The sequence below is a fragment of the Natator depressus genome, chromosome 4, assembly GCF_965152275.1.
Source record: "Natator depressus isolate rNatDep1 chromosome 4, rNatDep2.hap1, whole genome shotgun sequence".
NCBI lineage: Eukaryota > Metazoa > Chordata > Testudines > Cheloniidae > Natator > Natator depressus.
The window spans coordinates 120,683,674-120,708,568 of record NC_134237.1 but is presented as its reverse complement, the minus strand read 5'-3'; the positions used below and the strand labels follow the sequence as shown (position 1 = coordinate 120,708,568).

The following is a 24,895-nucleotide window of genomic DNA, read 5'->3' as shown; positions in this document are numbered from 1 at the left end:
ATAATATTGTTATATAAATCAATGGTAAGCCCTCCCCTTGAAAAAAATTCCATATGGGGAAATACTGAAAAGTTTGGGACTTTTAGTTTAAAAAGGAGACAAATCAATAAAAGGCAACATGACAGAGCATACAAAGTAACAAATGGTATAGCGAAGGTAAACCAGGTGCTCCCCTTTCCCTATAATAACAAAGTTATTCAATTAAATTTAAAACCAATTAAGGAAGATACTTTTTACAAAACACATAATTAGCAGGTGGAACTCATTGCAACTAGATATCATTGAGACCAAGAGCGAAGTAGTATTTTTTAAAAGATGAGACTTTTGTAAGGATAATGAGAACATTGGTCGTTTAAATTAGATATAATTTTAAAAACATATAAAGTATATAATTCCTCGTGCACCATGAATTGTCTGGGGCTAGGAAGAAACTTTCCCTATAAGCAGTCTATTCCACAATTGTCCACTAAGAGGTTCCTTGCATCTTCCTGTGACGCATTTGGTATTGGCCACTGTCAGAAATAGGAGATTGGAATAAATGGTCTGATCTGGTAGGCAGTTTAGGTATTACTACGGATAGTCCCAGTGACTTCATGGTAATAAGCACCTTGCCTAAAATAAATGTTTGCTTGTCTGCAATATATAAAGGAATCACTTCATTCACCACAGCAACCAAGGGCCTAACCTAAAATTTAGTGCAGCTACTGCTGGGCAAAATCCTACTATAACAAAAAGTGCAATGGAAACTTAAGTATCTATTTAGGACAGATAGGACACTGGTTTTTAATGTTCTGTGTGAAAGGCATCTGTGCAGTAAACTGCATGTACTCCCATTTATCTATCTTGGGAGGTGAAGGGCTGAGTCAAGCGTGCTGGAATTGAAAGTTAAGGATTCTGATAGAGTGAGTATCAAGAGTTCTGCTTACATTACTAACTCGTCTCTTGCAGTTTAGAATCACTTAGAATATGTCCTGAAGTTCTTTCTATTGTGTTGGCTACTTGGGCATTCAGCACCCACAAACCTACAATTAGTCCTTCTAAAAGAAAATACATTCCTATCATCACTAATATATTGATCTTAATGTGTGCCAATGTACAGTATTAGAGACAGACAAGAGTGTGTGTCTCTTTCATTGGACCAACTTATGTTGGTGAAAGAGACAAGCTTTAGAGCTGCTATTATTATATTACTACTGATACAATATGTAATGTCTTGTAAAACAAAAGACAAGGTTTATAGAATATGCACACTAAACAATATGATAGTTTTGACTAATTCCTTTTGATGCTTTAAAAATAAAGGCTGTGTGAATGCAAATTCATAATTTTTTTTTAAACCGGCTCCTCTCTCCTTCCCCCAAACATTTGTGGAAACAGGACGTAGCTGTTACATTTTAATTTGAATTGCAGTCAATTAATGTTAATCACTGGTATATCTGAATCAGTCTCATGATCTTAATCGTAGATTATTATTTTTATTTTCATGTGTACATGATAGCAATTAAACATAGTGCCTTGTGTAATTCTTCACCATATTCCATTATATTAAATGACTGGAATCTTTGACCATTGCTGCAGCAAATGACCAAAGATAAGTGCAGCAAATTACTGCAGAAAGTTAAATTTGAATATTTTACCAGCTTTCTCTTCAGTATTAATAATTCATAGCAGACCCACAATTTAAGTATTGTGCTTTCCTACATTTTTCTCTCCCATGTCATTGATTGGTGCATGAACAGTGTTATTTATTATTTATTTTGAAAGCTTTTTTCAGAAACCCCAGGAGATAAAGCTTGTTTCCATTCCTCCAGGCTAGTAGTAATATCAAACAAATACCATAATAATAATTAATACTCCCCACAACCCAGCAATAGTGTGTTGAACAGAGAGAGTAAAAAAACCAAATTATAGATTATAAGTATTTGTTCTAACTAAGTAGTGATGGTGTCAGGGTTCCCTCCCCACTCTGAACTCTAGGGTACAGACATGGGGACCCACATGAGAGGACCCCCTAAGCTTATTTCTACCAGCTTAGGTTAAAAACTCCCCAAGGCACAAATTCTCCCTTGAACCTTGGATTAGGTAACGCTGCCACCACCAAGTGTTTTAACAAAGAATCAGGGAAAGGACTACTTGGAGTTCCTACTCCCCCCCTAATATTCCCCCAAGCCCCCCACACCCCCTTTCCTAGGGAGGCTTGAGAATAAACAAGATGAGCACAGACCAACACTAAAAAGGACACTAAAAAAAAACAACCCAATCAGATTCTAAAAGAAACAGAAATTTATTATAAAGAAAAAAGGTAAAAGAAACACCTCTGTAAAATTATAGCGGAAGATAATCTTACAGGACAATCAGATTCAAAAACAGAGGATTTCCCTCTGGGCCAAACTTTAAAGTTACAAAAAGAAAACCAGGAATATACCTTCCTCTCAGCACAGAGAAAATCACAAGCCAAAACAAAAATAAGCTAACACATTCCCTTGCTAGTACTTACTAATTCTAATGGAGTTGGATTGCTTGCTTCCTTGATCTGTGTCCGGCAAGCACACAGAACAGACAGACCAAAACCTTTCTCCCCCACCCCTGATTTGAAAGTATCTTGTCCCCTTATTGGTCCTTTTGGTCAGATGCCAGCCAGGTTACCTGAGCTTCTCAACCCTTTACAGGTAAAAGGATTTTTTGCCTCTGGCCGGGAGGGATTTTATAGTACTGTATATAGGAAGGTTGTTACCCTTCCCTTTATATTTATGACAGATGGTCTTTAAAAACTCTCTCTAAAATTTAATGTTTTAGTAATTTTATTTTAAAGGTATTTTAATACTCACGAAATTGCTGGATTAATTGATATAGAGAATACAGTCCTTGTTATCCACAAAACAGGCAATATAAGTACAATTTGCTCCACCAGTGTGCCTCAGCCCAGATGACAGAAGGTCCTGGAAAGTGGTTAATTAGATATCAGTGCTCATTTAGCTGTTGATTCCTCTGTAATAACATGGCCAACAAGATTGCCAGTTGTGGTGGTAATGTTTTTTGTACTTTGAATTTCTGTCCACTGGAAACTGGACTGAGATCACTAACTCATTTGACGTAATTTTCAGTGACTTCTGATCTGGGCTGGATTTAAACTAGTGTCTTAGAGTTGAAAAAGTCTGTATTTTATTAAACAGTTCCTAAGCCTATTTAGTTTATATACGTGTAAGCGGGGGAATGGTCCCACTCTTGTGGGGAACTTCCCTGGCTTCTGCACTACCACGTGGAATCGGACACTGAAAGGATCTCTGTCCTCTCTCCAACTCCCTGTACCCAGATGCCTGCCTGACCTTGAAGACTCCTCTTCCATGTGGCAGAGTCCTTGTAACCCCAGTTAAGGTGGTCCCGGATTACTGGGAGGCTTAACCCCCAGTCTTGTCATGGCCACTTAGGACAGGAACTAGGGTGTCCCCAGTCCGCAGTACTCTCTCCACAACCGCCACTACCCTGGCCCACTGAGCACTACATTAAGTTCAAATCAAATACAATTTACTGAACAGCAAGACAGTAAGAAAAATAAGGAAAAAATCAGACTGGCTAAAGGAAACAAGTAATCCTGCCCTGTTGGCACGGGGAAACCACAAACAGCAGTCTCTGGGATATAAGGGAAGTTTATTCTTCACATGTCCCAGGACTCCTTCTCAAGCCCTGGCTATGCTGTGGTGACACTGTGGGTCAGACACCTGCTCTGGTGGTTGCCACATGCCCTCAGGCTCCAGCTGGCAGGAACCCTTCTCCCAAGCATTGGCCCTCCCATCGGGGTCATGGTCCCCCCTCCAAGTCCAGCCTGCAAGACCTCTTGTTTGACGATGTCTCCTTGCACTGGGCCCTCTGCCCGAGGTCCCTCCCGCCACTCTTCCCAGCTGCTCACCGCACTCGGCTCTAGTGTTACTTGTGGCACAGAGGGCGTTCAGTCCCCAGCTCTGGGCCCACAGCTCCCGACTGTAGCTCAGCCCTGGCTCCCTGTCAGCACGGCTGGTCTGCGCTGCTCCTGGCTCTGGACTGCTCTGCCTCCAGCCCAGCTCTGCCTTCTGGGCTGCTTTTCCGGCCCCTCTGGTTCTGGCTGCTGCTGCTCTGCCTCCAGCTAAGCCTGGGCTGCTGCTCTCCCCTTAGTTCTGCCCTACTCTGGTTCAGTTAACTCCAGCTCACACGGAGGACAGGACCCTGGTTTCCTGACTCCCTCATTGACCTACCTGCCCTGTCAATTGGGCTGACCAGGAGCATTGACCTCTCCCCTTTGGCCCTGGGGACTGTCAGGCTCGGGATCTTGATTTCTCATTGGCCATTCCCCTTTCTTTTGGTACAGGGAGAAGGCAAACCAAAAAACACCACTAAAGTTTCAGTAAGGGGCCAACAGTCCTGTTAGATAAGCCTCAAAACATGTAAAGTTCCTTTACTAGGCCCTTCAGCCCTATCACAGCCACCTGCCTTCTCTTCAGTATAGGCTGTGGCTCCCCCTATTTGCTGTCTTGGGTAGACCGAGTGCCTGATACCCTGTCTTTTCTCAAGAGGCAGATACTAGGTTTACTTCCTTCTATTTTTTCATTGGTAAAGCTACGATTATGTCACGGAAGTCACAGAATCTGTGACTTTCAGAGACCTCTGACATTTTCTGCCCTGGGGCTGGAGCTGTCAGCAGGCAGCCCCCCAGATCTCAGCTGCTGCTGGCGGCGGGCCCCCAGCAGCTCCCAGCCTCCGCAGGTGGTGGGGAAACTCCAGAGCTCCCACATGCAGTGGGGAGACCCCAGAGCTCCCGCTAGCGGTGTGGGGACCCTGAACTCCCAGCCACTGCTGGGGGAGAGGGGACAAGGGGACCCCAGGGCCCCCAGCCACTGTGGGTGCTGGATCCTCCTCCCTCCCCATTTTGTCCAGGATATTTTTAGTAAAAACCACAGACAGGTCATGAGCGTCCATTAATTTTTGTTTATTGCCTGTGACTGTCTGTGGTTTTTACTAAAAATATCCATGGCAAAATCTGAGCCTTATTCATGAGTCCTATCACCCCTCTACTGCCTCTGGGGTTAGACTAAGTAGGTAGGTGATAACACGCTAAACTAGCATTACTCTGGTCCTGTCCATTTCTATAGAATTTAATATTTCATTAAAAAGAATCTTGCCTTTAGTTGCAAAGAAAATCCTCCAATGACTTGATCCTATGTTGACTCACTAAGTTGGGAGACAGTAGCAGTGAGCTTAATTACTCCCGTCTGTTGATTTCAATTGAGCTACGTTAGGGATAAATTTGGTCTGATAGAGGTGAGAGGCCTCAGCTGTCCCACTCTTCTCCTCAGACTCCACTTCCAATCTCAGCAAAAGATTCTAAAATGAGAGGAGTGAACTCTGAAACCGGTGATGACCATTTAACACTAACATTCTTAGCTATTTTATGGTTGATCATTTTATCATAAAGCTTATGTGCATAGAACATAAGAACAACCATACTGGGTCAGACTAAAGGTCCATCTAGCCCAGTATCCTGTCTTCCGACAGTGGCCAATGCCAGGTGTCCCAGAGGGAAAGAACAGAACAGGAAATCATCAAGTTATCCATCCCCTATCACCCATTCCCAGTTTCTGGCAAAATCATAATAATGGATGTCTGTGATACAGGGGGAGTAATTTGAGTGCTGTTGTAGAGACAAAGAGTTGGAATAAAATGCTATTGTTTCACCCAGTGTGACCTTTGTTTGCCTCTATCTGCCATGTTCCCACTTCTTTTCCCTTGTTCTGAACTCCCCCTCCCTATCTTTTCCTCTCCCCTATGTATCATCCCCTTGTCTTTCTCCACCCCAGAGTCCAGACTCCATCAGCTTCACTGTTGCCCCTTTTAAGTCAGCAGAGTGCTCCTGCCCAGTTTGCAGTGGGGATCAATATTCCCAGTCTGTTGCTGTAGTAAGCAGCAATGGCAGCAAGACAGAAATCCACACACTGCATTTAGAGCAAGAGGAGTGTTCGGACACTCTCTAGTTCTGAATAATAGCATCCTCTAGCAGCTGATGGACAAATCTGCGGATATTTCTTCAAAAGTGTGATAGTACTACATAAAGGGAGGGCCATGGTGCACAGCTGATCTTAAGCATAAAGAATAAAATCCTGACACATTTACTCAAGCAAAACTCCTGCTCCCTTTAATGGGAATTTTGCTGGAGTAAGGATGTGAGATTTAGCTCAAAATCATAATAATGGATGACTGTGATACAGGGGGAGTAATTTGAGTGCTGTTGTAGAGACAAAGAGACTGATGACATCTGAAAGCAGAGCCGTAGTTGGCAAAGATTCTACTGAATCTGATTCAGAACAGGATAGTCCTATCCTTAAAAGAAAAGGAGTACTTGTGGCACCTTAGAGACTAATCAGTTTATTTGAGCATAAGCATAATGCTCAAATAAATTGGTTAGTCTCTAAGGTGCCACAAGTACTCCTTTTCTTTTTGCGAATACAGACTAACACGGCTGTTACTCTGAAACCTACCCTTAAAAGTTTCTACTCAGTCAAAAAGAGCCCGGTGTTCCTAATTTAGACTTTGAAGCTCAATAAACAGCAGCTCCCACTGAAAACCCAGATTTTAATTATCATTATAGTCTTTATTTAGTGTTAAGATTGTGAGTTTATTGATAATACAATTTGAGATTTTCTGCATTAAAACAATGAAATCTGAGCACATGAGGCCTTGCCAATACATAGTACTGAGCTGCTGTAACTTGCATGGGGAAACCCTTGTGAAGTATGTAGCGGTGTTCAGTGTGTACCTAGCAATGTATAGCAATAGAAGAAAAATACTTTTATTGCAAAGAATTTAAAAAACTAAACAAAAAGTATTTGGTATTAAGTTGATCATTTACAGTCAGTCCTATAGTTAGGTATTCTGTAACAAAGAAGCTATAATATTGTCAGTGATCTGATCTGATTGTGAAATCACAGCAGCAGTTTGCAAAGCATGTATGAAATTAAAATTTGGAATGCATAGAGAGAATAAGAACACAGACTGTGCTGTGCAGGCTTTGCTATGCATTGCTATAATATGCAGCTCACCAGTAGCTGGAAAACCTCATCAGACTTCGAAAGTTCAGAGAAGAACACAAACTACTTAAAAACCCAAACAAACTAATTTGTTGTTCCTAACTTCTGTACCGCCAGTAGTTGTCACTTCATCCTAGTTTGCGAGCCACATGCTGGACCATTGGAAAGGAAGAACTTCAATTTTTCCACATTCACATCTCTATTTGTCACCATTGTTATCATGTTGTTAAAGTTTATTTTCCTCTAATGGTCCTAGTGGCAGCTGAAGCAGTGGGTGTTATATCTTCCTACCAGCAGATGGACCCAGGAAAAAATGTGTTGTGGTATTCCCCAAGAAAAGGACTGTATCAGCTATCCAAGCCCAGTACTCTTCCTGTTTCCAGAAGGTGGAAACCTCTTTCTGTTTGGCAGAACCAGCTTGGAATTCAATTAAAAATATACAAAAGCAGCATTTTAAAATTGTTTTTATTAGTTAAACAACTTTAAATGTACAGGAAACATGTTTTTCAGGTTGGTCTGAAGTAAACAGGAAGAAATTCAATAAGGACAAATGCAAGAAGGAACAATCATTTGCACATATACAAAATGAGAAATGACTGCCTAGGGAGGAGTACTGCGGAAAGTGATCTGGGGGTCATAGTGGATCACAAGCAACATATGAGTCAACAGTGTAACACTGTTGCAAAAAAACAAAGCACCATTCTGGGATTTATTTGCAGGAGTATTGTAAGCAAGACACAAGAAGTAATTCTTCCACTCTACTCTGTGCTGATTAGGCCTCCGCTGGAGTATTGTGTCCAGTTCTGGGCACCACACTTCAGAAACAATGTGGACAAATTGGACAAAGTCCAGAGAAGAGCCACAAAAATTATTAAAGGTCTAGAAAACATGACATATCGGGGAAGATTGAAAAGATTGTTTAGTCTGGAGAAGAGAAGACTGAAGGGGGACATAACAGTTTACATGTATATAAAAGGTTATTACAAGGAGAAGTGAGAAATTGTTCTTTAACCTCTGACATTAGGAGAAACTTTCTAACTGTCAGGGTGGTTAAGCACTGGAATAAATTGCCTACAGAACTTGTGGAATCTCCATCACTGGAGATTTTTAAGAGCAAGTTAGACAAACTCCTGTCAGGGATGGTCTAGATAATACTTAGTCCAGCCTTGAGTGCAGAGGACTGGACTAGAAGACCTCCTGAGGTCCCTTCCAGTCCTACGATTCTATGCTTCTATGTAAAATCAACTGATTTATTAAACAAAGGAAGTATTAAGTGTATTTAGTGATTAGACAAATTGGTTCTGGTCACCATGGGCCAGATTTTCAAAGGTATTTAGATGCCTAAAGATGTAGATAGATGCCTAGTGGGGTTTCCAAAAGTGCGTAAGTAGGGTAGGTGCCCAATTCCCATTGAAATCAATAGGAATTAAAGAAATAATCAACATAGGCATTTTTGAAAAACCCTTTAGACAGCTATCTGCATCCTTAGGAGCCTAAATCGGAAAATTGTGAAAATCTGGCCTCATGTCCTTCACGTTTTTAGAATTAGTAGATCTTATTTTCTCCCACCTGGCTTTTATTAATAGATTGGAAGAGGAAACAAGCATTTATGCTTTTTCAACTTCCAATCAGTTTCTCGACTTTAAATGAACTAGTCCAAATGAAGGAAATATTCTCTCTCTGATTTCTATCTTAACTGAAACCAAAAATAATTAAAGCAAAAGTTTTTCTGCACAGCAGAATCTAAAAGTACAAAATTTGGAAAATCTAAATACCAATATTCGGTCCATTATAAAGACTGAGAACAATATGGATCCTTAGTAATGCAGCACATGACATTGACACACATTTTAAAGCTTGATTTTAACCTCAGAAATTAAAGATGTTTCTGCCCTAATTCTGTATATAGTTAAAAAAGCAGCACCCTCTAATTCATTAAAATTTGAGGAGGGCTCACTGATCTTCTTTTTATTTATATAAATTATTTTAATGGATTATAGTGAGTTTAGGTCTTGACATAGGGTGTCATAATTTCAAATTTAATTTTAAACAGATTTATTTAAAAAAACCTGATTTAAATAATAATCAATTGTGTGTGTGTGTGTGTGTGTGTGTATAAAATATATATATATATATATATATTTTTTTTTAAAAAAACATTGATTTATATCCACTCTGGGCATTATGATGATCATCATAGCCATTCAGAACTTTCCAGCATCTTCAGATCCTCCTTCTCCAGATTCTCCTGCCACTTCACCTAAGGGAGAATTTCCATTATCTGTTAGAGTAAAGCCTATGACATAGTTGGTCAGTTCTAATTCCATTTACAGGGGGCTGGGGTACTCTCACTAGCCCAGTAGTCTCCAACCTTTTTAGGCACAAGATCACTTTTTGAATTTAAGTGCAACTCAGGATCTACCCCACCCTTTCCCTGAGGCCCCGCCCCACTCACTTCATCCCCCCTCCCTCCATTGCTCTGTCTCCTCTCTTACTCATTGTCACCAGGCTGGGGCAGGGGTTTGGGGTGTGAGAGGGGGTGTAAGCTCTGGGCTGGGGCTTAGGGGTTCAGAGTGTGGGAGAGGACTCCAGGCTGAGCCTGGGGCAGGGGTGCAGGAGTGGGTCAGGGGTGCAATTCTGGGAGGAAGTTTGAGTGCAGGAGGGGGCTCCAGGCTGGGGCAGAGTGTTGGGATGCAGGAGAGGGTACGGGGTGCTGGCTGTGGGAGGAAGCTCAGGTCTGGGGCAGGGGGTTCAGGGTGCAGGAGTGGGTATGGGGTGCTGGCTCCGGGAGGGGGCTCAGGGGAAGGGTACAGGTTCCCGCAGGGCAGCACATACCTCGGGCGGCTCCCGGTCAGTGGCGCAGTAGGACTAAGGCAGGCTCCCTGCCTGCCCCAGCCCTACACCACTCCGAGAAGTGGCCATCGCACCCATGCGGCCCTTCTGGGGGGAGGGCACATGGCTCCATGCACTCTCTGCAAGCACTGCCCCCACAGCTCCCATTCCTGGCCAATGGGAGCTGTGGGGGTGGTGCTTGTAGGCAGGAGCAGCGCGTGGAGACCCCTGCCCTTCCCTCCCCCGAGGCCTCAGGGGTGTGCTGACTACTTCTGGGAGCAGCATGGGGCCAGGGCAGGCAGGGAGCCTGCCTTAACCCTGCTGTGCCGCTGGACATTTAGCGGCCGGAGATCATGGTTGACTGGCAGAGGCTCCAGGATCGACCAGTCGATCGCGATCTACTGTTTGGTAACTCTTATTAAAATATGCTGTTTTAAACCCTGATCAGATTTGTCATTTTGTAAGAGGGAGCAACCAGCACTGTTATAACAAGCGTATTCATTATTAAATTATTTAAATGAATTCTCTTCGCTAGTAGAAACTGTTATTTTTCAGTACTGGTATTGAACTCAACTTGGGGTAACGTGCACCTTTTCACCACTGGACAAAATCATGAAAATAAACTGATGATCTCACTTGATATCAAAGGCCAAAAACTGCTGTCTAATGTTATTCTTATTAAGGATTTTCAGTTTGCCTGTCAAATGATCAGAGTTATCTTTTTGTGACTGAAACAGATTTTTGAGATAGAGGTTTAAGATCTGTATGAAATGCTTGTTTCTGTGTTATCAGACCTTTCTCTTGTATGCCTTTACAGGAAATTAAAATGCATGACTGATAGTGAAACCGTCGCACCTGACTGGCCTTATTACAAAACCATTGATAGAATCCTGTCTAAAGTATCAGACCACAGTGATGTGAAAATGCATGAAAGTCAGCAACCAGGCCCTTCTACATCACAGACTGAGGCCTCGCAGTCTCCATCAGCTAAGTCTACACCTCTGTACTTGCCGTATAACCAGTTTACGTACGAAGGAAGGGAAGAATGTTTTGAAGATGAACATTCAGAGAGCTCATCAAGCTTACTTTCTTATAAGTTGAGGTGGAATTTTTTATTTTCCTTTCTCATATTTCACACATTAGACTAGTTCTGTTGTGTAATTGGAAAACTCTAGAATGTTTACATTAATCACTCTTGCCATTGCTTTTCTTAAGTCACAAGTGAGATGAGTTTGCTGGTCTTTACCTAAACAGCTAGACTAAGGGTTTTGTTTTTGTTTGTTTTTGTCTGTGGGGATAGGTCAGCACCACAAAACACCACGCAGCATTGTCAAAATTTAGCATGGGTCCCTCTGCTTATGAGAGGCATAGCATTTCTACCAAGGTAGGAGTGGCCCAGGCTAGTACTGCAGTGCATATGTATAACAATGTAGGAAGTTTCAGAGTAGCAGAGTAGGAAGTATAACATGTTTCTTAGCTGTATTTTGCCTTGCTCTAGCCATTGCTATTACCCTCAATATGAGTATGATATTTCAATAGAGTCAACTATTATTAAAGTGTGTGTGTGTGTGAGAGAGAGAGAGAGAGAGAGAGAGCTTTAAAAATGCAAATCGAGTATTTGTTCAGACTTGATGTAATTATCAGTTATACTTCAGTTTTCCAACAAGCATCTTTTAAAGTGCATTGCAGCCACTTTTAAATATAATTAAATTAAATATAATTTAAAATGTTAGTTCTTTCAAGTAATAGTATGAGGAATGCAAACATGCTTTTCTGTTGTTGATAACATTTGAATCCCCTGGACAGCATGATTTCAGCCTAAAGCAGTGCTGTAGACACGACTCACATTTCAGACTTCACTGCTCTCTGTTTTCATCCCAAAAACGTGGTGGAAATAAGAACTGATTGCAGTCTTCTGTCAGAAGAAAATATTAAGTTCATCCTAGAGATCCTTATCATGAGTCTGTGCAATAGGAAGATTTTATGGATAACAGTAAAATTACAAATCAGTCATGCAATAGTGAAACTGTTGAACTAGAATCAAAACCACACGAACTAGTCTGGATTAATGGGCTTTCAGGCCTGCATTTGAGTAGTTTGAGAGCTGAGGGAGTAGAGCTGAGACTACTACTTTCAATGAGTGTAGCTGTCCCTAAGCAGCTGATGATTTTAAATGTATTTCCTGTTTACAAGTATTTACAGAGTAATGTCTGTGAATAACTCTTGGTCTGTAGCCATATATCAATTCACAAGTAATTCTTGTACAATTACCAGTTCATTGTAAGTATTTGATGTCTGATATTCAAACTTTCTTGACTGGATCAGCATAACTCCTAGAATCATGTTTCTTCTGCAAATTCAAAATTTGATTTCTGCAAATATTCTATAATAACGTAAAATTCATTGTCTACAAACACATCTACCTGTAAACACAATCAGTAGAATGTTTGCTGACACAAACAAGGTATTTTTAAAAAATGTTTGAGGTATTCGTCCATCTGGCTTGAGGAAAAACTGCAGGATGTTTGAACCTTGGACTGCCAGCAGCTAAAAGTGATACTTGTGATAGGTATTACAGTCTTTTGTATCTGGGAATAGAATGAGCCTCATTTTGCACTAGAAGTATTTCTGGGTGGGTTATAAGAGCATAATGTAAAAGATGCCACTATCTGAAAGGGAGTCAGGAAAGAAATGGTGACTTATTTTAACTATGGTTCTTTGAGATATGGTGCCAACGTGTATTCCACTTAGGTGTGTGCAATACCAGCACATTGGAGCAGGAGAAATTTGCCTAGCAGTACCCACAGAGGGGCGGCATTTGCACCTCATGGCCATCACTCCTCCTTTGGTTATGTGATGTAGTGCCGTCTTGCCCCCCCTCAGTTCCTTCTCACCAAATGCCCAGACACAAGATTCCGATGCAGAGGGGATGGAGGGTGGGTTGTGGAATACACATCTGAGTCAAAGAACACGTTACAGTAAGTAACGGTTTCTTCTTCTTCAAGTAGATACAGATGTATATTCCACTTAGGTGACTCACAAGTAGTATCCCTCGCCAGGAAGTAGCGCTCATAATCTACCTAAATAAGGACTACAGGCCCATGGTACTAAAGCTTGCATCTGCCCTGGAAGATGTGGTTATGGTGTAATGGTTTGTGAATGTATGTATCAGTGACACACAGCAGCCCTGAAAATGTCCAATATGGAAATTTCAGAGTAACAGCCGTGTTAGTCTGTATTCGCAAAAAGAAAAGGAGTACTTGTGGCACCTTAGAGACTAACCAATTTATTTGAGCATAAGCTTTCATGAGCTACAGCTCACTTCATCGGATGCATACTGTGGAAAGTGTAGAAGATCTTATTATATACACACAAAGCATGAAAAAATAAGCGTCCCACCCCACTCTCCTGCTGGTAATAGCTTATCTAAAGTGATCACTCTCCTTACAATGTGTATGATGATCAAGTTGGGCCATTTCCAGCACAAATCCAGGTTTTCTCACCCCCCCACCCCCATACACACACAAACTCACTCTCCTGCTGGTAATAGCTTATCCAAAGTGACCACACTCCTTACATTGTGTATGATAATCAAGGTGGGCCATTTCCAGCACAAATCCAGGGTTTAACAAGAACGTCTGGGGGGGGGGGGTAGGAAAAAACAAGGGGAAATAGGCTACCTTGCATAATGACTAAGCCACTCCCAGTCTCTATTCAAGCCTAAGTTAATTGTATCCAATTTGCAAATGAATTCCAATTCAGCAGTTTCTCGCTGGAGTCTGGATTTGAAGTTTTTTTGTTGTAAAATAGCGACTTTCATGTCTGTAATCGCGTGATCAGAGAGATTGAAGTGTTCTCCAACTGGTTTATGAATGTTGTAATTCTTGACATCTGATTTGTGTCCATTTACTCTTTTACGTAGAGACTGTCCAGTTTGACCAATGTACATGGCAGAGGGGCATTGCTGGCACATGATGACATATATCACACTGGTGGATGTGCAGGTGAACGAGCTTCTGATAGTGTGGCTGATGTTATTAGGCCCTGTGATGGTGTCCCCTGAATAGATATGTGGGCACAGTTGACAACGGGCTTTGTTGCAAGGATAGGTTCCTGGGTTAGTGGTTCTGTTGTGTGGTATGTGGTTGCTGGTGAGTATTTGCTTCAGTTTGGGGGGCTGTCTGTAGGCAAGGACTGGCCTGTCTCCCAAGATTTGTGAGAGTGTTGGGTCATCCTTCAGGATAGGTTGTAGATCCTTAATAATGCGTTGGAGGGGTTTTAGTTGGGGGCTGAAGGTGACGGCTAGTGGCGTTCTGTTATTTTCTTTATTAGGCCTGTCCTGTAGTAGGTGACTTCTGGGAACTCTTCTGGCTCTATCAATCTGTTTCTTCACTTCCGCAGGTGGGTATTGTAGTTGTAAGAATGCTTGATAGAGATCTTGTAGGTGTCTGTCTCTGTCTGAGGGGTTGGAGCAAATGCGGTTGTATCGCAGAGCTTGGCTGTAGACGATGGATCATGTGGTGTGGTCAGGGTGAAAGCTGGAGGCATGTAGGTAGGAATAGCGGTCAGTAGGTTTCCGGTATAGGGTGGTGTTTATGTGACCATTGTTTATTAGCACTGTAGTGTCCAGGAAGTGGATCTCTTGTGTGGACTGGACCAGGCTGAGGTTGATGGTGGGATGGAAATTGTTGAAATCATGGTGGAATTCCTCAAGGGCTTCTTTTCCATGGGTCCAGATGATGAAGATGTCATCAATATAGCGCAAGTAGAGTAGGGGCGTTAGGGGACGAGAGCTGAGGAAGCGTTGTTCTAAATCAGCCATAAAAATGTTGGCATACTGTGGGGCCATGCGGGTACCCATAGCAGTGCCGCTGATCTGAAGGTATACATTGTCCCCAAATGTAAAATAGTTATGGGTAAGGACAAAGTCACAAAGTTCAGCCACCAGGTTAGCCGTGATATTATCAGGGATAGTGTTCTTGACGGCTTGTAGTCCATCTTTGTGTGGAATGTTGGTGTAGAGGGCTTCTACATCCATAGTGGCCAGGATGGTGTTATCAGGAAGATCACCGATGGATTGTAGTTTCCTCAGGAAGTCAGTGGTGTCTCGAAGGTAGCTGGGAGTGCTGGTAGTATAGGGCCTGAGGAGGGAGTCTACATAGCCAGACAATCCTGCTGTCAGGGTGCCAATGCCTGAGATGATGAGGCGCCCAGGATTTCCAGGTTTATGGATCTTGGGTAGTAGATAGAATATCCCAGGTCGGGGTTCCAGGGGTGTGTCTGTGCGGATTTGATCTTGTGCTTTTTCAGGGAGTTTCTTGAGCAAATGCTGTAGTTGCTTTTGGTAACTCTCAGTGGGATCATAGGGTAATGGCTTGTAGAAAGTGGTGTTGGAGAGCTGCCGAGCAGCCTCTTGTTCATATTCCGACCTATTCATGATGACAACAGCACCTCCTTTGTCAGCCTTTTTGATTATGATGTCTGAGTTGTTTCTGAGGCTGTGGATGGCATTGTGTTCCACACGGCTGAGGTTATGGGGCAAGTGATGCTGCTTTTCCACAATTTCAGCCCGTGCACGTCGGCGGAAGCACTCTATGTAGAAGTCCAGTCTGCTGTTTTGACCTTCAGGAGGAGTCCATCTAGAATCCTTCTTTTTGTAGTGTTGGTAGGGAGGTCTCCGTGGATTAGTATGTTGTTCAGAGATATGTTGGAAATATTCCTTGAGTCGGAGACGTCGAAAATAGGATTCCAGGTCACCACAGAACTGTATCATCACCTTGTACTTTGATTATCATACACACTGTAAGGAGAGTGGTCACTTTAGATAAGCTATTACCAGCAGGGGACTGAGTTTGTGGGGGGGGTTGGGGGTGAGAGAACCTGGATTTGTGCTGGAAATGGCCCAACTTGTTTATCATACACATTGTAAGGAGAGTGATCATTTTAGATAAGCTATTACCAGCAGGAGAGTGGGGTGGGAGGAGGTATTTTTTCATGCTTTGTGTGTATATAATAAGATCTTCTACACTTTCCACAGTATGCATCCGATGAAGTGAGCTGTAGCTCATGAAAGCCTATGCTCAAATAAATTGGTTAGTCTCTAAGGTGCCACAAGTACTCTTTTCTTTTTGCCAATATGGAAATGTCACTGAGGCATGCTATGGATGTTGCTTGCGCCCTCGTAGAATGAACTCACATCTGCTGAAGGGGCATAGCTGAGGCTATTTCATATGCATTTTTGATGCAGGATGTTATCCATTTGGAGATCATCTGCAAAGAGACCACATGACCTTTCATGTGATCTGCATATGTCACAAACAAATGAGGTAAAACATGAAATGGTTTAGTCCTGTCCAAATAAAAGATGTCCGTCACTGGACATCTAAGGTATGGAGATGCTGCTTCTCCAGAGATGAGTGCGGCTTAGAAGAGAACACAAGTAAATATACCATGTGGTTCAAATGAAACTGAGAGACCACTTTAGACAAAAATTGTGGGTGGATCATAGAGTCACCTTGTCTTCGGAAAATTGTGTATAGGAGGCTCTGCTATAAGAGTCTGCAACTCTCTCACACTCTTTGCAGAGGTTATCGCTGCCTGGAATGCAGTTTTCTGACACAATACAGAACGGGACAAGACACCAGGGGCTCGAGCAGAGATCCCAGTAAGGACGCTATGACTGTGTTAAGGTTCCCATAGAGGAACTGGCTCTCAGACTGGGTGGATGTAGACAGAGGAGCCCTTTTAAGAATCTTGTTACCATGGCATTGGAGAAGACTGATTTTTTTTCCCCCTGAATGGGGGGATAAAATGCTGATATCGCTGCCAGATGCACTTTCAATGAACTAAACACTAGCCCCAACAACTGAAGGTGCAGCAGGTATTCCAAAATGTCCTAGATAGAGGCCAGTATTGGTTGGCTTCTGTTGGCTTAATGACCACACTGAAAATCATTTCCATTTCGCTGGATAGGCCATCCTAGTGGATGCTTTTTTACTGTTAAGGAGGACCTGTTGGACAGCTGCCGAACACTGCTCTTCCTCCTCATTCAGCCATGCAGCAGACACACTGTGAGATGCAGGGAGCTGAGTGAAGGATGCAAGGTGCTGCGCTGGTTCTGAGTGACTAAGTTGGGATGGGGAGGAAGCGGTAGTATGGGAGGCTGAATAGAGAGTGCAAAAATGTTGGAGAACCAGCACTGTCTTGGCCATGCTGGGGCGATGAGAATGAGCCTGGCCCAATCTGCCTTGAGCTTGAGGTATGATCAGGATTGGGGAAAAGGCATGCAGGACAGCCAACTGACAGGTGAGGTGGAAAGCTTCAGACAGGGAATCTAACAGGACCCCAATAAACTCAATTTTTGAGCGTGGGCTAAGGTTGACTTTCCAGTGTTTAGGATTGAGACCCAGATGGTCGAGAAAGCACAGTATGGTGCCAACATGAGCAAAACCTTCATCTCTGGATCTGCCTCTCAGTTGTTCAGATGTGAATTGCCTTCTTCCTGAGATATGCCATAACAACGACCATGCATTCAGTAAAAATATGGGGGCTGAAGAGAGGCCGAATTGAAGCCCTGTGTACTCAAAGTGGTGTTCTGCCACAACAAATCAAAGGAACTTTCTGTGGCTCAGCAAAATCGCCACATGAAAGTAGTTGTCCTGAAGGTCCAGAGCAGCAAACCAGTCTTTCTGTACTTGAGGCCCTCTTAAGAGCAGAACGTGGCATTGGATTTCCTGTTGTCCCTTGTAGCAAACAGGTTGAACATTGGGATGCCCCAAGCAGTGAAGATGACCCAAAGGTCATTGTCTTCAGGGACCATTTGTGACTCAGGGAAAAATACCCGCTGAGATGGTCTGCGAGATAATTCTGAACTCCAAGCAAGTGAACAGCTATCAGAGCGATGTTCTCCTTGTTGCAGAACTGTCTCAGCCTGATCGCCTCTAGGCATAGCAACCCAGAGTGTGCTCCCCTTTGTTTGTTCATTCACATAGTACATCGCAGTGGTATTGTCAGTAAGTATGTGAACCACTTGAGTCTGTGATATGGTACCAAAAAGCTTGACACGCATTGCAGATGGTCCAAAGCTCCAGCACATTGATATGGAGTGAGGCCTCCTACTCCAATCACAGTCCCTGTACTTTCAGTGACCCTCAGATGCACCCCACAACCCATCAGGGAGGCATTGGTAATAAGTGACGTGGTTGGCAAGGGCAGGACACAGGGAATGCCTTGGCAAACATTCTCTGGATGCATCCACAATTGCAAGGAGTCCAGGACCAGTGAAGGAAGACAAATTAGTCAGTCTAGAGGATGAAAAGTAGGACAGTAGACTGTCCTGAGCCACATTTGAAAGGGGCAAAGATGCAACCTTGCAAACTAGATCACCTGCATGAAAGCGGACATGTGGTCCAAGGCCTCAGATACATCTAAACTGTCATGGAAGGCTAAGACTGCAGACTAAGGCAAAGATGGTGAATTCTCTGAAAATGGTTGGTGGGCAAAAATGTTCTAGATGTCGTGGAATCTAACAGGACCCCAATAAACTCAATTTTTGAGTGTGGGCTAAGGTTGACTTTCCAGTGTTTAGGATTGAGACCTAGATGGTCGAGAAAGCACAGTATGGTGCCAACATGAGCAAAACCTTCATCTCTGGATCTGCCTCTCAGTTGTTCAGATGTGAATTCCCTTCTTCCTGAGATACGCCATAACAACGACCATGCATTCAGTAAAAATATGGGGGCTGAAGAGAGGCTGAGTTGAAGCCCTGTGTACTCAAAGTGGTGGTCTGCCACAACAAATCAAAGGAACTTTCTGTGGCTCAGCAAAATCACCACATGAAAGTAGTTGTCCTGACGGTCCAGAGCAGCAAACCAGTCTTTCGGAGACAATGCAGGAAGAACAGTAGATAGAGTGACCATTGAGAACCTCATGTACCTGATATATTTGTTGAGGCTGTGAAGGTCGAGGATGGGTCTTACTCCTCCCTTGCATTTTGGTATCCGGAGTAGAAGCCATGACCCTGGTGTTTTGGTGGAACCTCCTCCACTGCTCCCAAAGCCAGCAGAAAACAGACCCTGCTCAAGGAACAGTATCTCATGAGAGGGGGTTCCTGAAGGGGGAGGGAGGGGAAGCAGGTGTGGAGAGGAACTGAATGGCATAACCCAAACTGATGGTGCTTTGGAACCAGCTGTCAGTGGTGATTGAGCCCCAAGCACTGTGAAGCAGGCCAGCTTGTCCCCAGTGGGGAGAGATGAGGAGGGAGGAGCAATGACTGGAACAGTACTCTGACCAAGGAGTCAAAATGGGCCCTTGAAGGGTGCCAGGGGAAGTCATGTGGACTGGCCGAACCCCAAGCCCAACTGATTTCTGATCTATCCCTCTTTCTGGAGTAGTGTGGTGCCTCGGAAGAGGGAAAGGCTGATCAAATGGGCACTGAGGACAATATTGCTGCTGCTGTGGAAGACAATAGTGTTGCCTCTGCAGTGTTTTTTAATGTGACCACTCAGTAATCAGGCAGTCAGATTCCAGATGCTGGGTTGCCATGGAACAGATTGCCCTGTGATAATAAATCTGGAATGAATTGTAGTGGTAGTGGAGGGGCTGCAGACAGCAACTTGAGGTCTGAAAAAACAAGGTTGTCTGGGCCAGTGGAGTGTGGTCAAAATCATTGTAGCTTGTTGTTGCTGTGACGGTTGGATCTTGCATGTTATCATGGGAAAAGGAGGGAATGCAAATAGAAGAGCCTTTGGCCACACGTGGGAGAAGATGTTAATTCTCCTGGCCCAAAGATCTCTGCTCCTTCTATAGAAGCTATTTGTCTTGGTGTTGGAACTGGATGCAAAGAAATCCCATATTAGTTTCCCAAAAGTCTTGATTATGTCATTGAACTCCCTCTGGTGGAGACATCACACCCCTTGGACTGCTCTTCTGCGGCTGAGGCAATCTGCCATGGAATTCAGTTTCCCTTTGATATGCATGGTTAGAACTGACAATGTATCTCTCAGCCTAACTGAAAAAGGTTATGGTTTCTGTTTGTAACCAGCATGACTGTGTGCCCCCTTGTCCATTCATGTATGTCATGGCAGTGGTATTGTCTGTGAATACAAGTATGTGTCTGGAGTTTTAAGTGGGAAGGAGTGCTGGAGGAGCTAGACAAATCACTCACAGTTCCAAATGATTAATGACATAATGAGATTCTATCCCTGACCACTAACCTTGTACAATGTGTTGGGTTCTGTGAACTCCCATCCCCTCAAACTAGCATCCATCGTTATGGTGTCCCTCTTCAGATGTAACCACCATCTGAGAGACCATTTACTATGGAGGGAAGTCTTACAGAGAGTAGAGGAGATCAGTATGTAGTAGTGTAAACAATTGAAATGAAAATTTGCCCATGAGGCTAGGTATATGCACGAAAACGAACATAATACTATGTAGCAGTAAGTCCTTCATGCAGGAGTGTGGACTTGTATGTTTGCTCCAGAATCCATGCCTGCCTGTCTCTGGAGAGGAAAGCCCTGTGGAGTGTGGTGTTCAGCAAAACCCCCAGGTGTTCTATGGTCTGTGTAGGGATGATCTGGCTTTTCTTTGGATTGATTATAAACCCATGCTGTTGAAAGGTATGTACTGTCAATTGAGCATCCCTGACTGACTTCTGTAGGGAAGGGACTCTTACAGGATATCATCAAAATGCAGGGATGCCACTATTACCACCAGGACCATTGTGAATACCATAGAGGTCGTGGCATGCCAAAAAGAAGGGCATTGTATGTATGTGCAGAGTGTACTATGCAAACTGGAGGTACTGTTTGTGGGTTGGAAAGATGGGGGTGAGGAAATATGTGCACAATCAAGTCCAAGGAGGTTAGGAAATCCCCCTGTGTGATGGCTGCCAGGGTGGACTAAGCGGTCTCCTTTTGGACTTGTGAGAGTGGATTGACTTGTTGAGTCTTTAAATCTAGGACAGCTTCTTGATTATTGAGAGAGAAGACATCTGGGGCAGAAGGTCTTTCTAAGTTCTATGGCATAACCCTGGGAAATGATCTCTCTTCCACATTTGTCTGTGGTGGAGGCAAACCAGGTGAGAACAAAAAGAGATAGATTGCTTCCGAGGGGAAGGTTGTGGAGCCCTTGATTATTCTTAAGAGCATTCATGGAGAAGGTGTCACAAAGTTTATTGGAGCTGGCTTTCCCCCAACCATTCTTAGACAATCTGTTGTGTCTCCAACCATATCTGTATGAAGCTCCATAACCTTGAATGGGCAGCCTAGAGTGAAAAGATGGGTTAAAAACTATTCTGAGTTTGTTACCATTAACAGAGGAGACAGATTTTTTTGGTTTGTCCTGTGATTTGGAGCAGGTCTTTCCACTGGTTCCCTGATAAGGTTTTTTCCCTCAGGGACATGGAAACTGAAACCTGTTCTGTGGAAATATCTGCCTTCCGTGTCAGTGGCCAAATACACCCTCTTGCCACTGCATTGGACACGATTGATCAGGTGGAGAACCTGAAAGCATCTGAAACTAGAGCATATGTTAGAGGTTTTCTTTGAGGAGCCCAATCCCTTGGATCTTTTCACTTTTTTGAGAATGTCTGAGAGGACTCAATATAAGCAAGTACTGCTCTGGCAAAAATAGGTGTCTGTTGCTGAGGCTCTGAGTGGTGCTGAGGCCACTTCATAGTCTCTGCATAAGACTGATTCCACCTTCTGTCAGTAGGAAGTCCCCTTCAGTGTGGAAGACAGTGTCCTTGATGAGAGTTGACAAGACTGCGTCCATTTTAGGTAAAACCACCAAGAACACTTTTTGACTAGTGGACGTTATAGATTTTTGCTCTTTTTGTCAAACTCTTTGACTTAGTCAGGTTTTCCCATTCCACTTTTACAGCCTTAAGGTATAAGGCCAGGGTGAGAATGTAAGTGTCACCTGTAGAGTTCACTGGAACTTATTTATGGGTATTTTGTCTCTCTGACATCCTCCTCATCCTCAACCCCTTTTTGGCTGAGTATCAAGGAAGATAAGCAATTGCCTTATTGGTTTTCTCAGAATAGACTTATAATACTGTTCAGGGAAAAAGAGTTCCCTGGTGATCCTCTTGGATTTCCTTCACCTCAGATTCTTTATTATCTTCTTTCTGGTCCCTTTTCCCCACCACCTAGACATCAGGAAGAAGGATGGGGAAATGGATGAAGAGTGGCCTGTATGTTTGTCTCGTCCTGTGCCCGTTTCTTCTGTGAGATGAGGGCCCTAAGATGGCTGCTGCTGAGGCTCTGCCAAGAGCGTGTTCTAAAATGGCCACCTGGGTCCAAAATGGCCACATCAACCCCACTGTAAAGGGAAAAAGGGGCAATGGTGAGATACTGGTTTCTCTGTGACACTGTTGGTTCTCGGGACCCCTGAGGATCAGAGGGGGTGCAGCACGGCCTGTGGCAGAATGAGGGAGGTCCCTGGCTATATGTACTGCCCCTTGTCATGGTGCTTTGTCTGCTGGAGGGATGACTGGAGCCCCAGGGAGTTACCCTAAACCAGTTCTGTTGGCTGGAGCACCTGGATCCTTCCTGGTCTGTCCTCTTGGGATGGGACATCTGGTGATGGAGCCAGTTTACATTAGTGGCCGTGGATTGAGCCCCTGGTGTCCAGGGTGCTTTTTTCCATAGCACCTTGTTTTTCTGGGCCCTTCACTTGTCTATAGCTGCCACTTTGCTGTCCTGTCAGGCCAGGCTGACTGCCTGCTTTCACCTGGTGATGGGGCCTAGTCTGCATCAGTGGCCATGGTATGAGCCCCCAGTGTCCAGAGCACTTTTGTCAATATTTTGTCTTTCTGGACCCCTCGTCTGTCCACAGCTGCCACCATGCTATCCTGTTGGGGTGGGCTGGTGGCCTGCTTTGTAACCATGGTATCACCAAGGTTAAGGGTGCAAAAGGAACACTTTCCCTTTTAATATACTTGGCCAAGGGTGCTGAGCACAGGGTACTGACTCTGCCCTTTCCCTTCTTTTTTGCTTTTTCATCCATTGCCAGGAGCTAATTTGAGAGGCGGCGCTTGGTAGAATGTTCCCAGAAATTCCCAGAGCCCTGTAAAGTAAATTTAAATGACCTTTAAAAAGCGAGTAACCCCAAACTAAAAGAGTGGAGAGCTGATGGAAAGAGGCCCTAGAACAAAAAGGAAAAAGAAGAAAAGATTAATCAGGTTATGGACAGTCTACAGAAGACCTGACTCCTAGGCTACTTTACCTTTGCAGGCAGTGGAAATTCTGGAGGGGATCTTCAGTGGGAGGAATTATCTGGAGTGTCAACCCAGCCAACCAAAACATCTGCCTCCTACAGTCTGGGGGACTGAAGAACCCATCCCCTGCAGTGAGAATACTGGTGGCTGTTTTTTATTTGCTCCAGTGCCAGTGCAATAGTGGAAGATTTCTCTAAAATAGTTGGTGTAGAAAAGGCCACTCAAAGCAAGATTTCATGATACACTGGTAACTACAGTTTCTACTATTTCTACTACTAGAAGAGCTGCACCGGTAGTGAATTTTGTCCATAAAATTTGCAAATGTAGATGCAGTCCTAGGTTGTCTGTGGCATGCGGTGTAATAGCAGGTTTAGAGCACAGTTCTTGTTCCAACTGATTAGGAAAACCATGTGACAAGTTGCATGAAAGCACTAGCTAAGTTTCACTGTAGTGTGGTCAGGCCAAAAATGATGATAAAAGGTTTTGGTTTTCTGAGGTGGATGTTGTCCTGATTTATACAGGCCTTACAACAGGTTTACACTCTGCTGTGGCTGAACAGGAGTTAACCAGTTTGGCCAGCAAGTGTTGAGGTGTTAAAAGCTGTGCTCTAGCTAAGAGACCTAGGTTAAAATGTGTTTCGAACTTGCTTCTAAATGATTTGGTTTCATTCTCACTAGTTGGCCAAATAGTGTTAGAATCTGGTTCAGTCAAAAACAATTTAAGCTGTGCTTACCCAGTTGGTAAACTCAAAGGACTGTGTGTAGTCCAAATTATTCTAACTTCAAAGAGTATATAACCGCTTAATTACATAGGTGGCTATAAATGTGTTGTATGTCCATATGGCAGTTAACCATGTTTTGCTTTTGCCATCAGCCTAGACTTACTGTCTTCCTGTAACTGTGGCTATTTGACTAGGTTGGCTGGTCTGACTTTCTCCCACCAATCTGGGTGGTAGGACCTCCCGAATATATTACTCCACAAAATACTAATGTGCATGCCCTCTGGACACTCTATCCCTTGCTGCAGTAGTATAAGAGGGCTACCCAGATTTTCCCACAATGCAGTACTACTGACCCCCTTTAAACAAACATGGTAGATGTGGAAGTGCACAAGTTGGACACACAGTTGTGCTGTGAAAAAAGTTGCTCTGTAGACACAACTTGATGGTTTTGAATAACTATGTCAGATGAGTGACATAGCCTGCTTGTACAAGCAGTTGTTGTCCTTCATGACCAAAGGTGACACAAACATGCAGCATAAATGGTACCTATATTTGGAAGGGGATAAAAAGAGGGGGGAGTTATTGTCATAAGGTATTTTTTTAAAAGCTATATAGATTGACCTCTTTAGAGAAGCCTGAATCCTACAATTCCATCAGTTCTCTTGATAATAATTTAAACTGAAAAGGGTGGAGATTCTTATATTTTGACTGACATGAAATGCTGCTAATGACAACTGCTGGATTAAAGTCACTGGCAGTTGCCATGTTGAGAGAGAAGCTATTTGTTTTAGCGGTAGTATGGAAAATACTGAGCTAAGAAGTGATTTCATCTTGAGGAATTAACTTATCATCCTATATATCAGCAACAGTTGGGAATGAGCAGCAAGGGAGAGAAGAATTAGCTATAGAATTTGGATCCATTCTGATTTTTTGCATATGTCCTTTTCACTAAAGGGACAATGTCAAATCTATTTAGATTTTAAATTAATCTATTTAGTTTTTTAAAAATGAATTAAAAGCAGCATTGGGTCCTTGAGTGAAAAACAGCTTGCGTCCATCCCTAAG

At 43.4% G+C, this 24,895-nt stretch overlaps 1 protein-coding gene across 2 annotated transcripts in view; it reads left to right on the top strand.

The window, feature by feature from the left end:
* Positions 1-24,895, top strand: part of MSANTD1 (Myb/SANT DNA binding domain containing 1) — a 34,701-nt gene that overhangs the window by 3,528 nt on the left and 6,278 nt on the right. For both annotated transcript variants that reach the window (XM_074950155.1, XM_074950154.1), the window contains exon 3: positions 10,705-10,989. In XM_074950155.1, the coding sequence (XP_074806256.1) occupies positions 10,705-10,989 (285 nt within the window). The remainder of the gene's footprint in view (positions 1-10,704; positions 10,990-24,895) is intronic.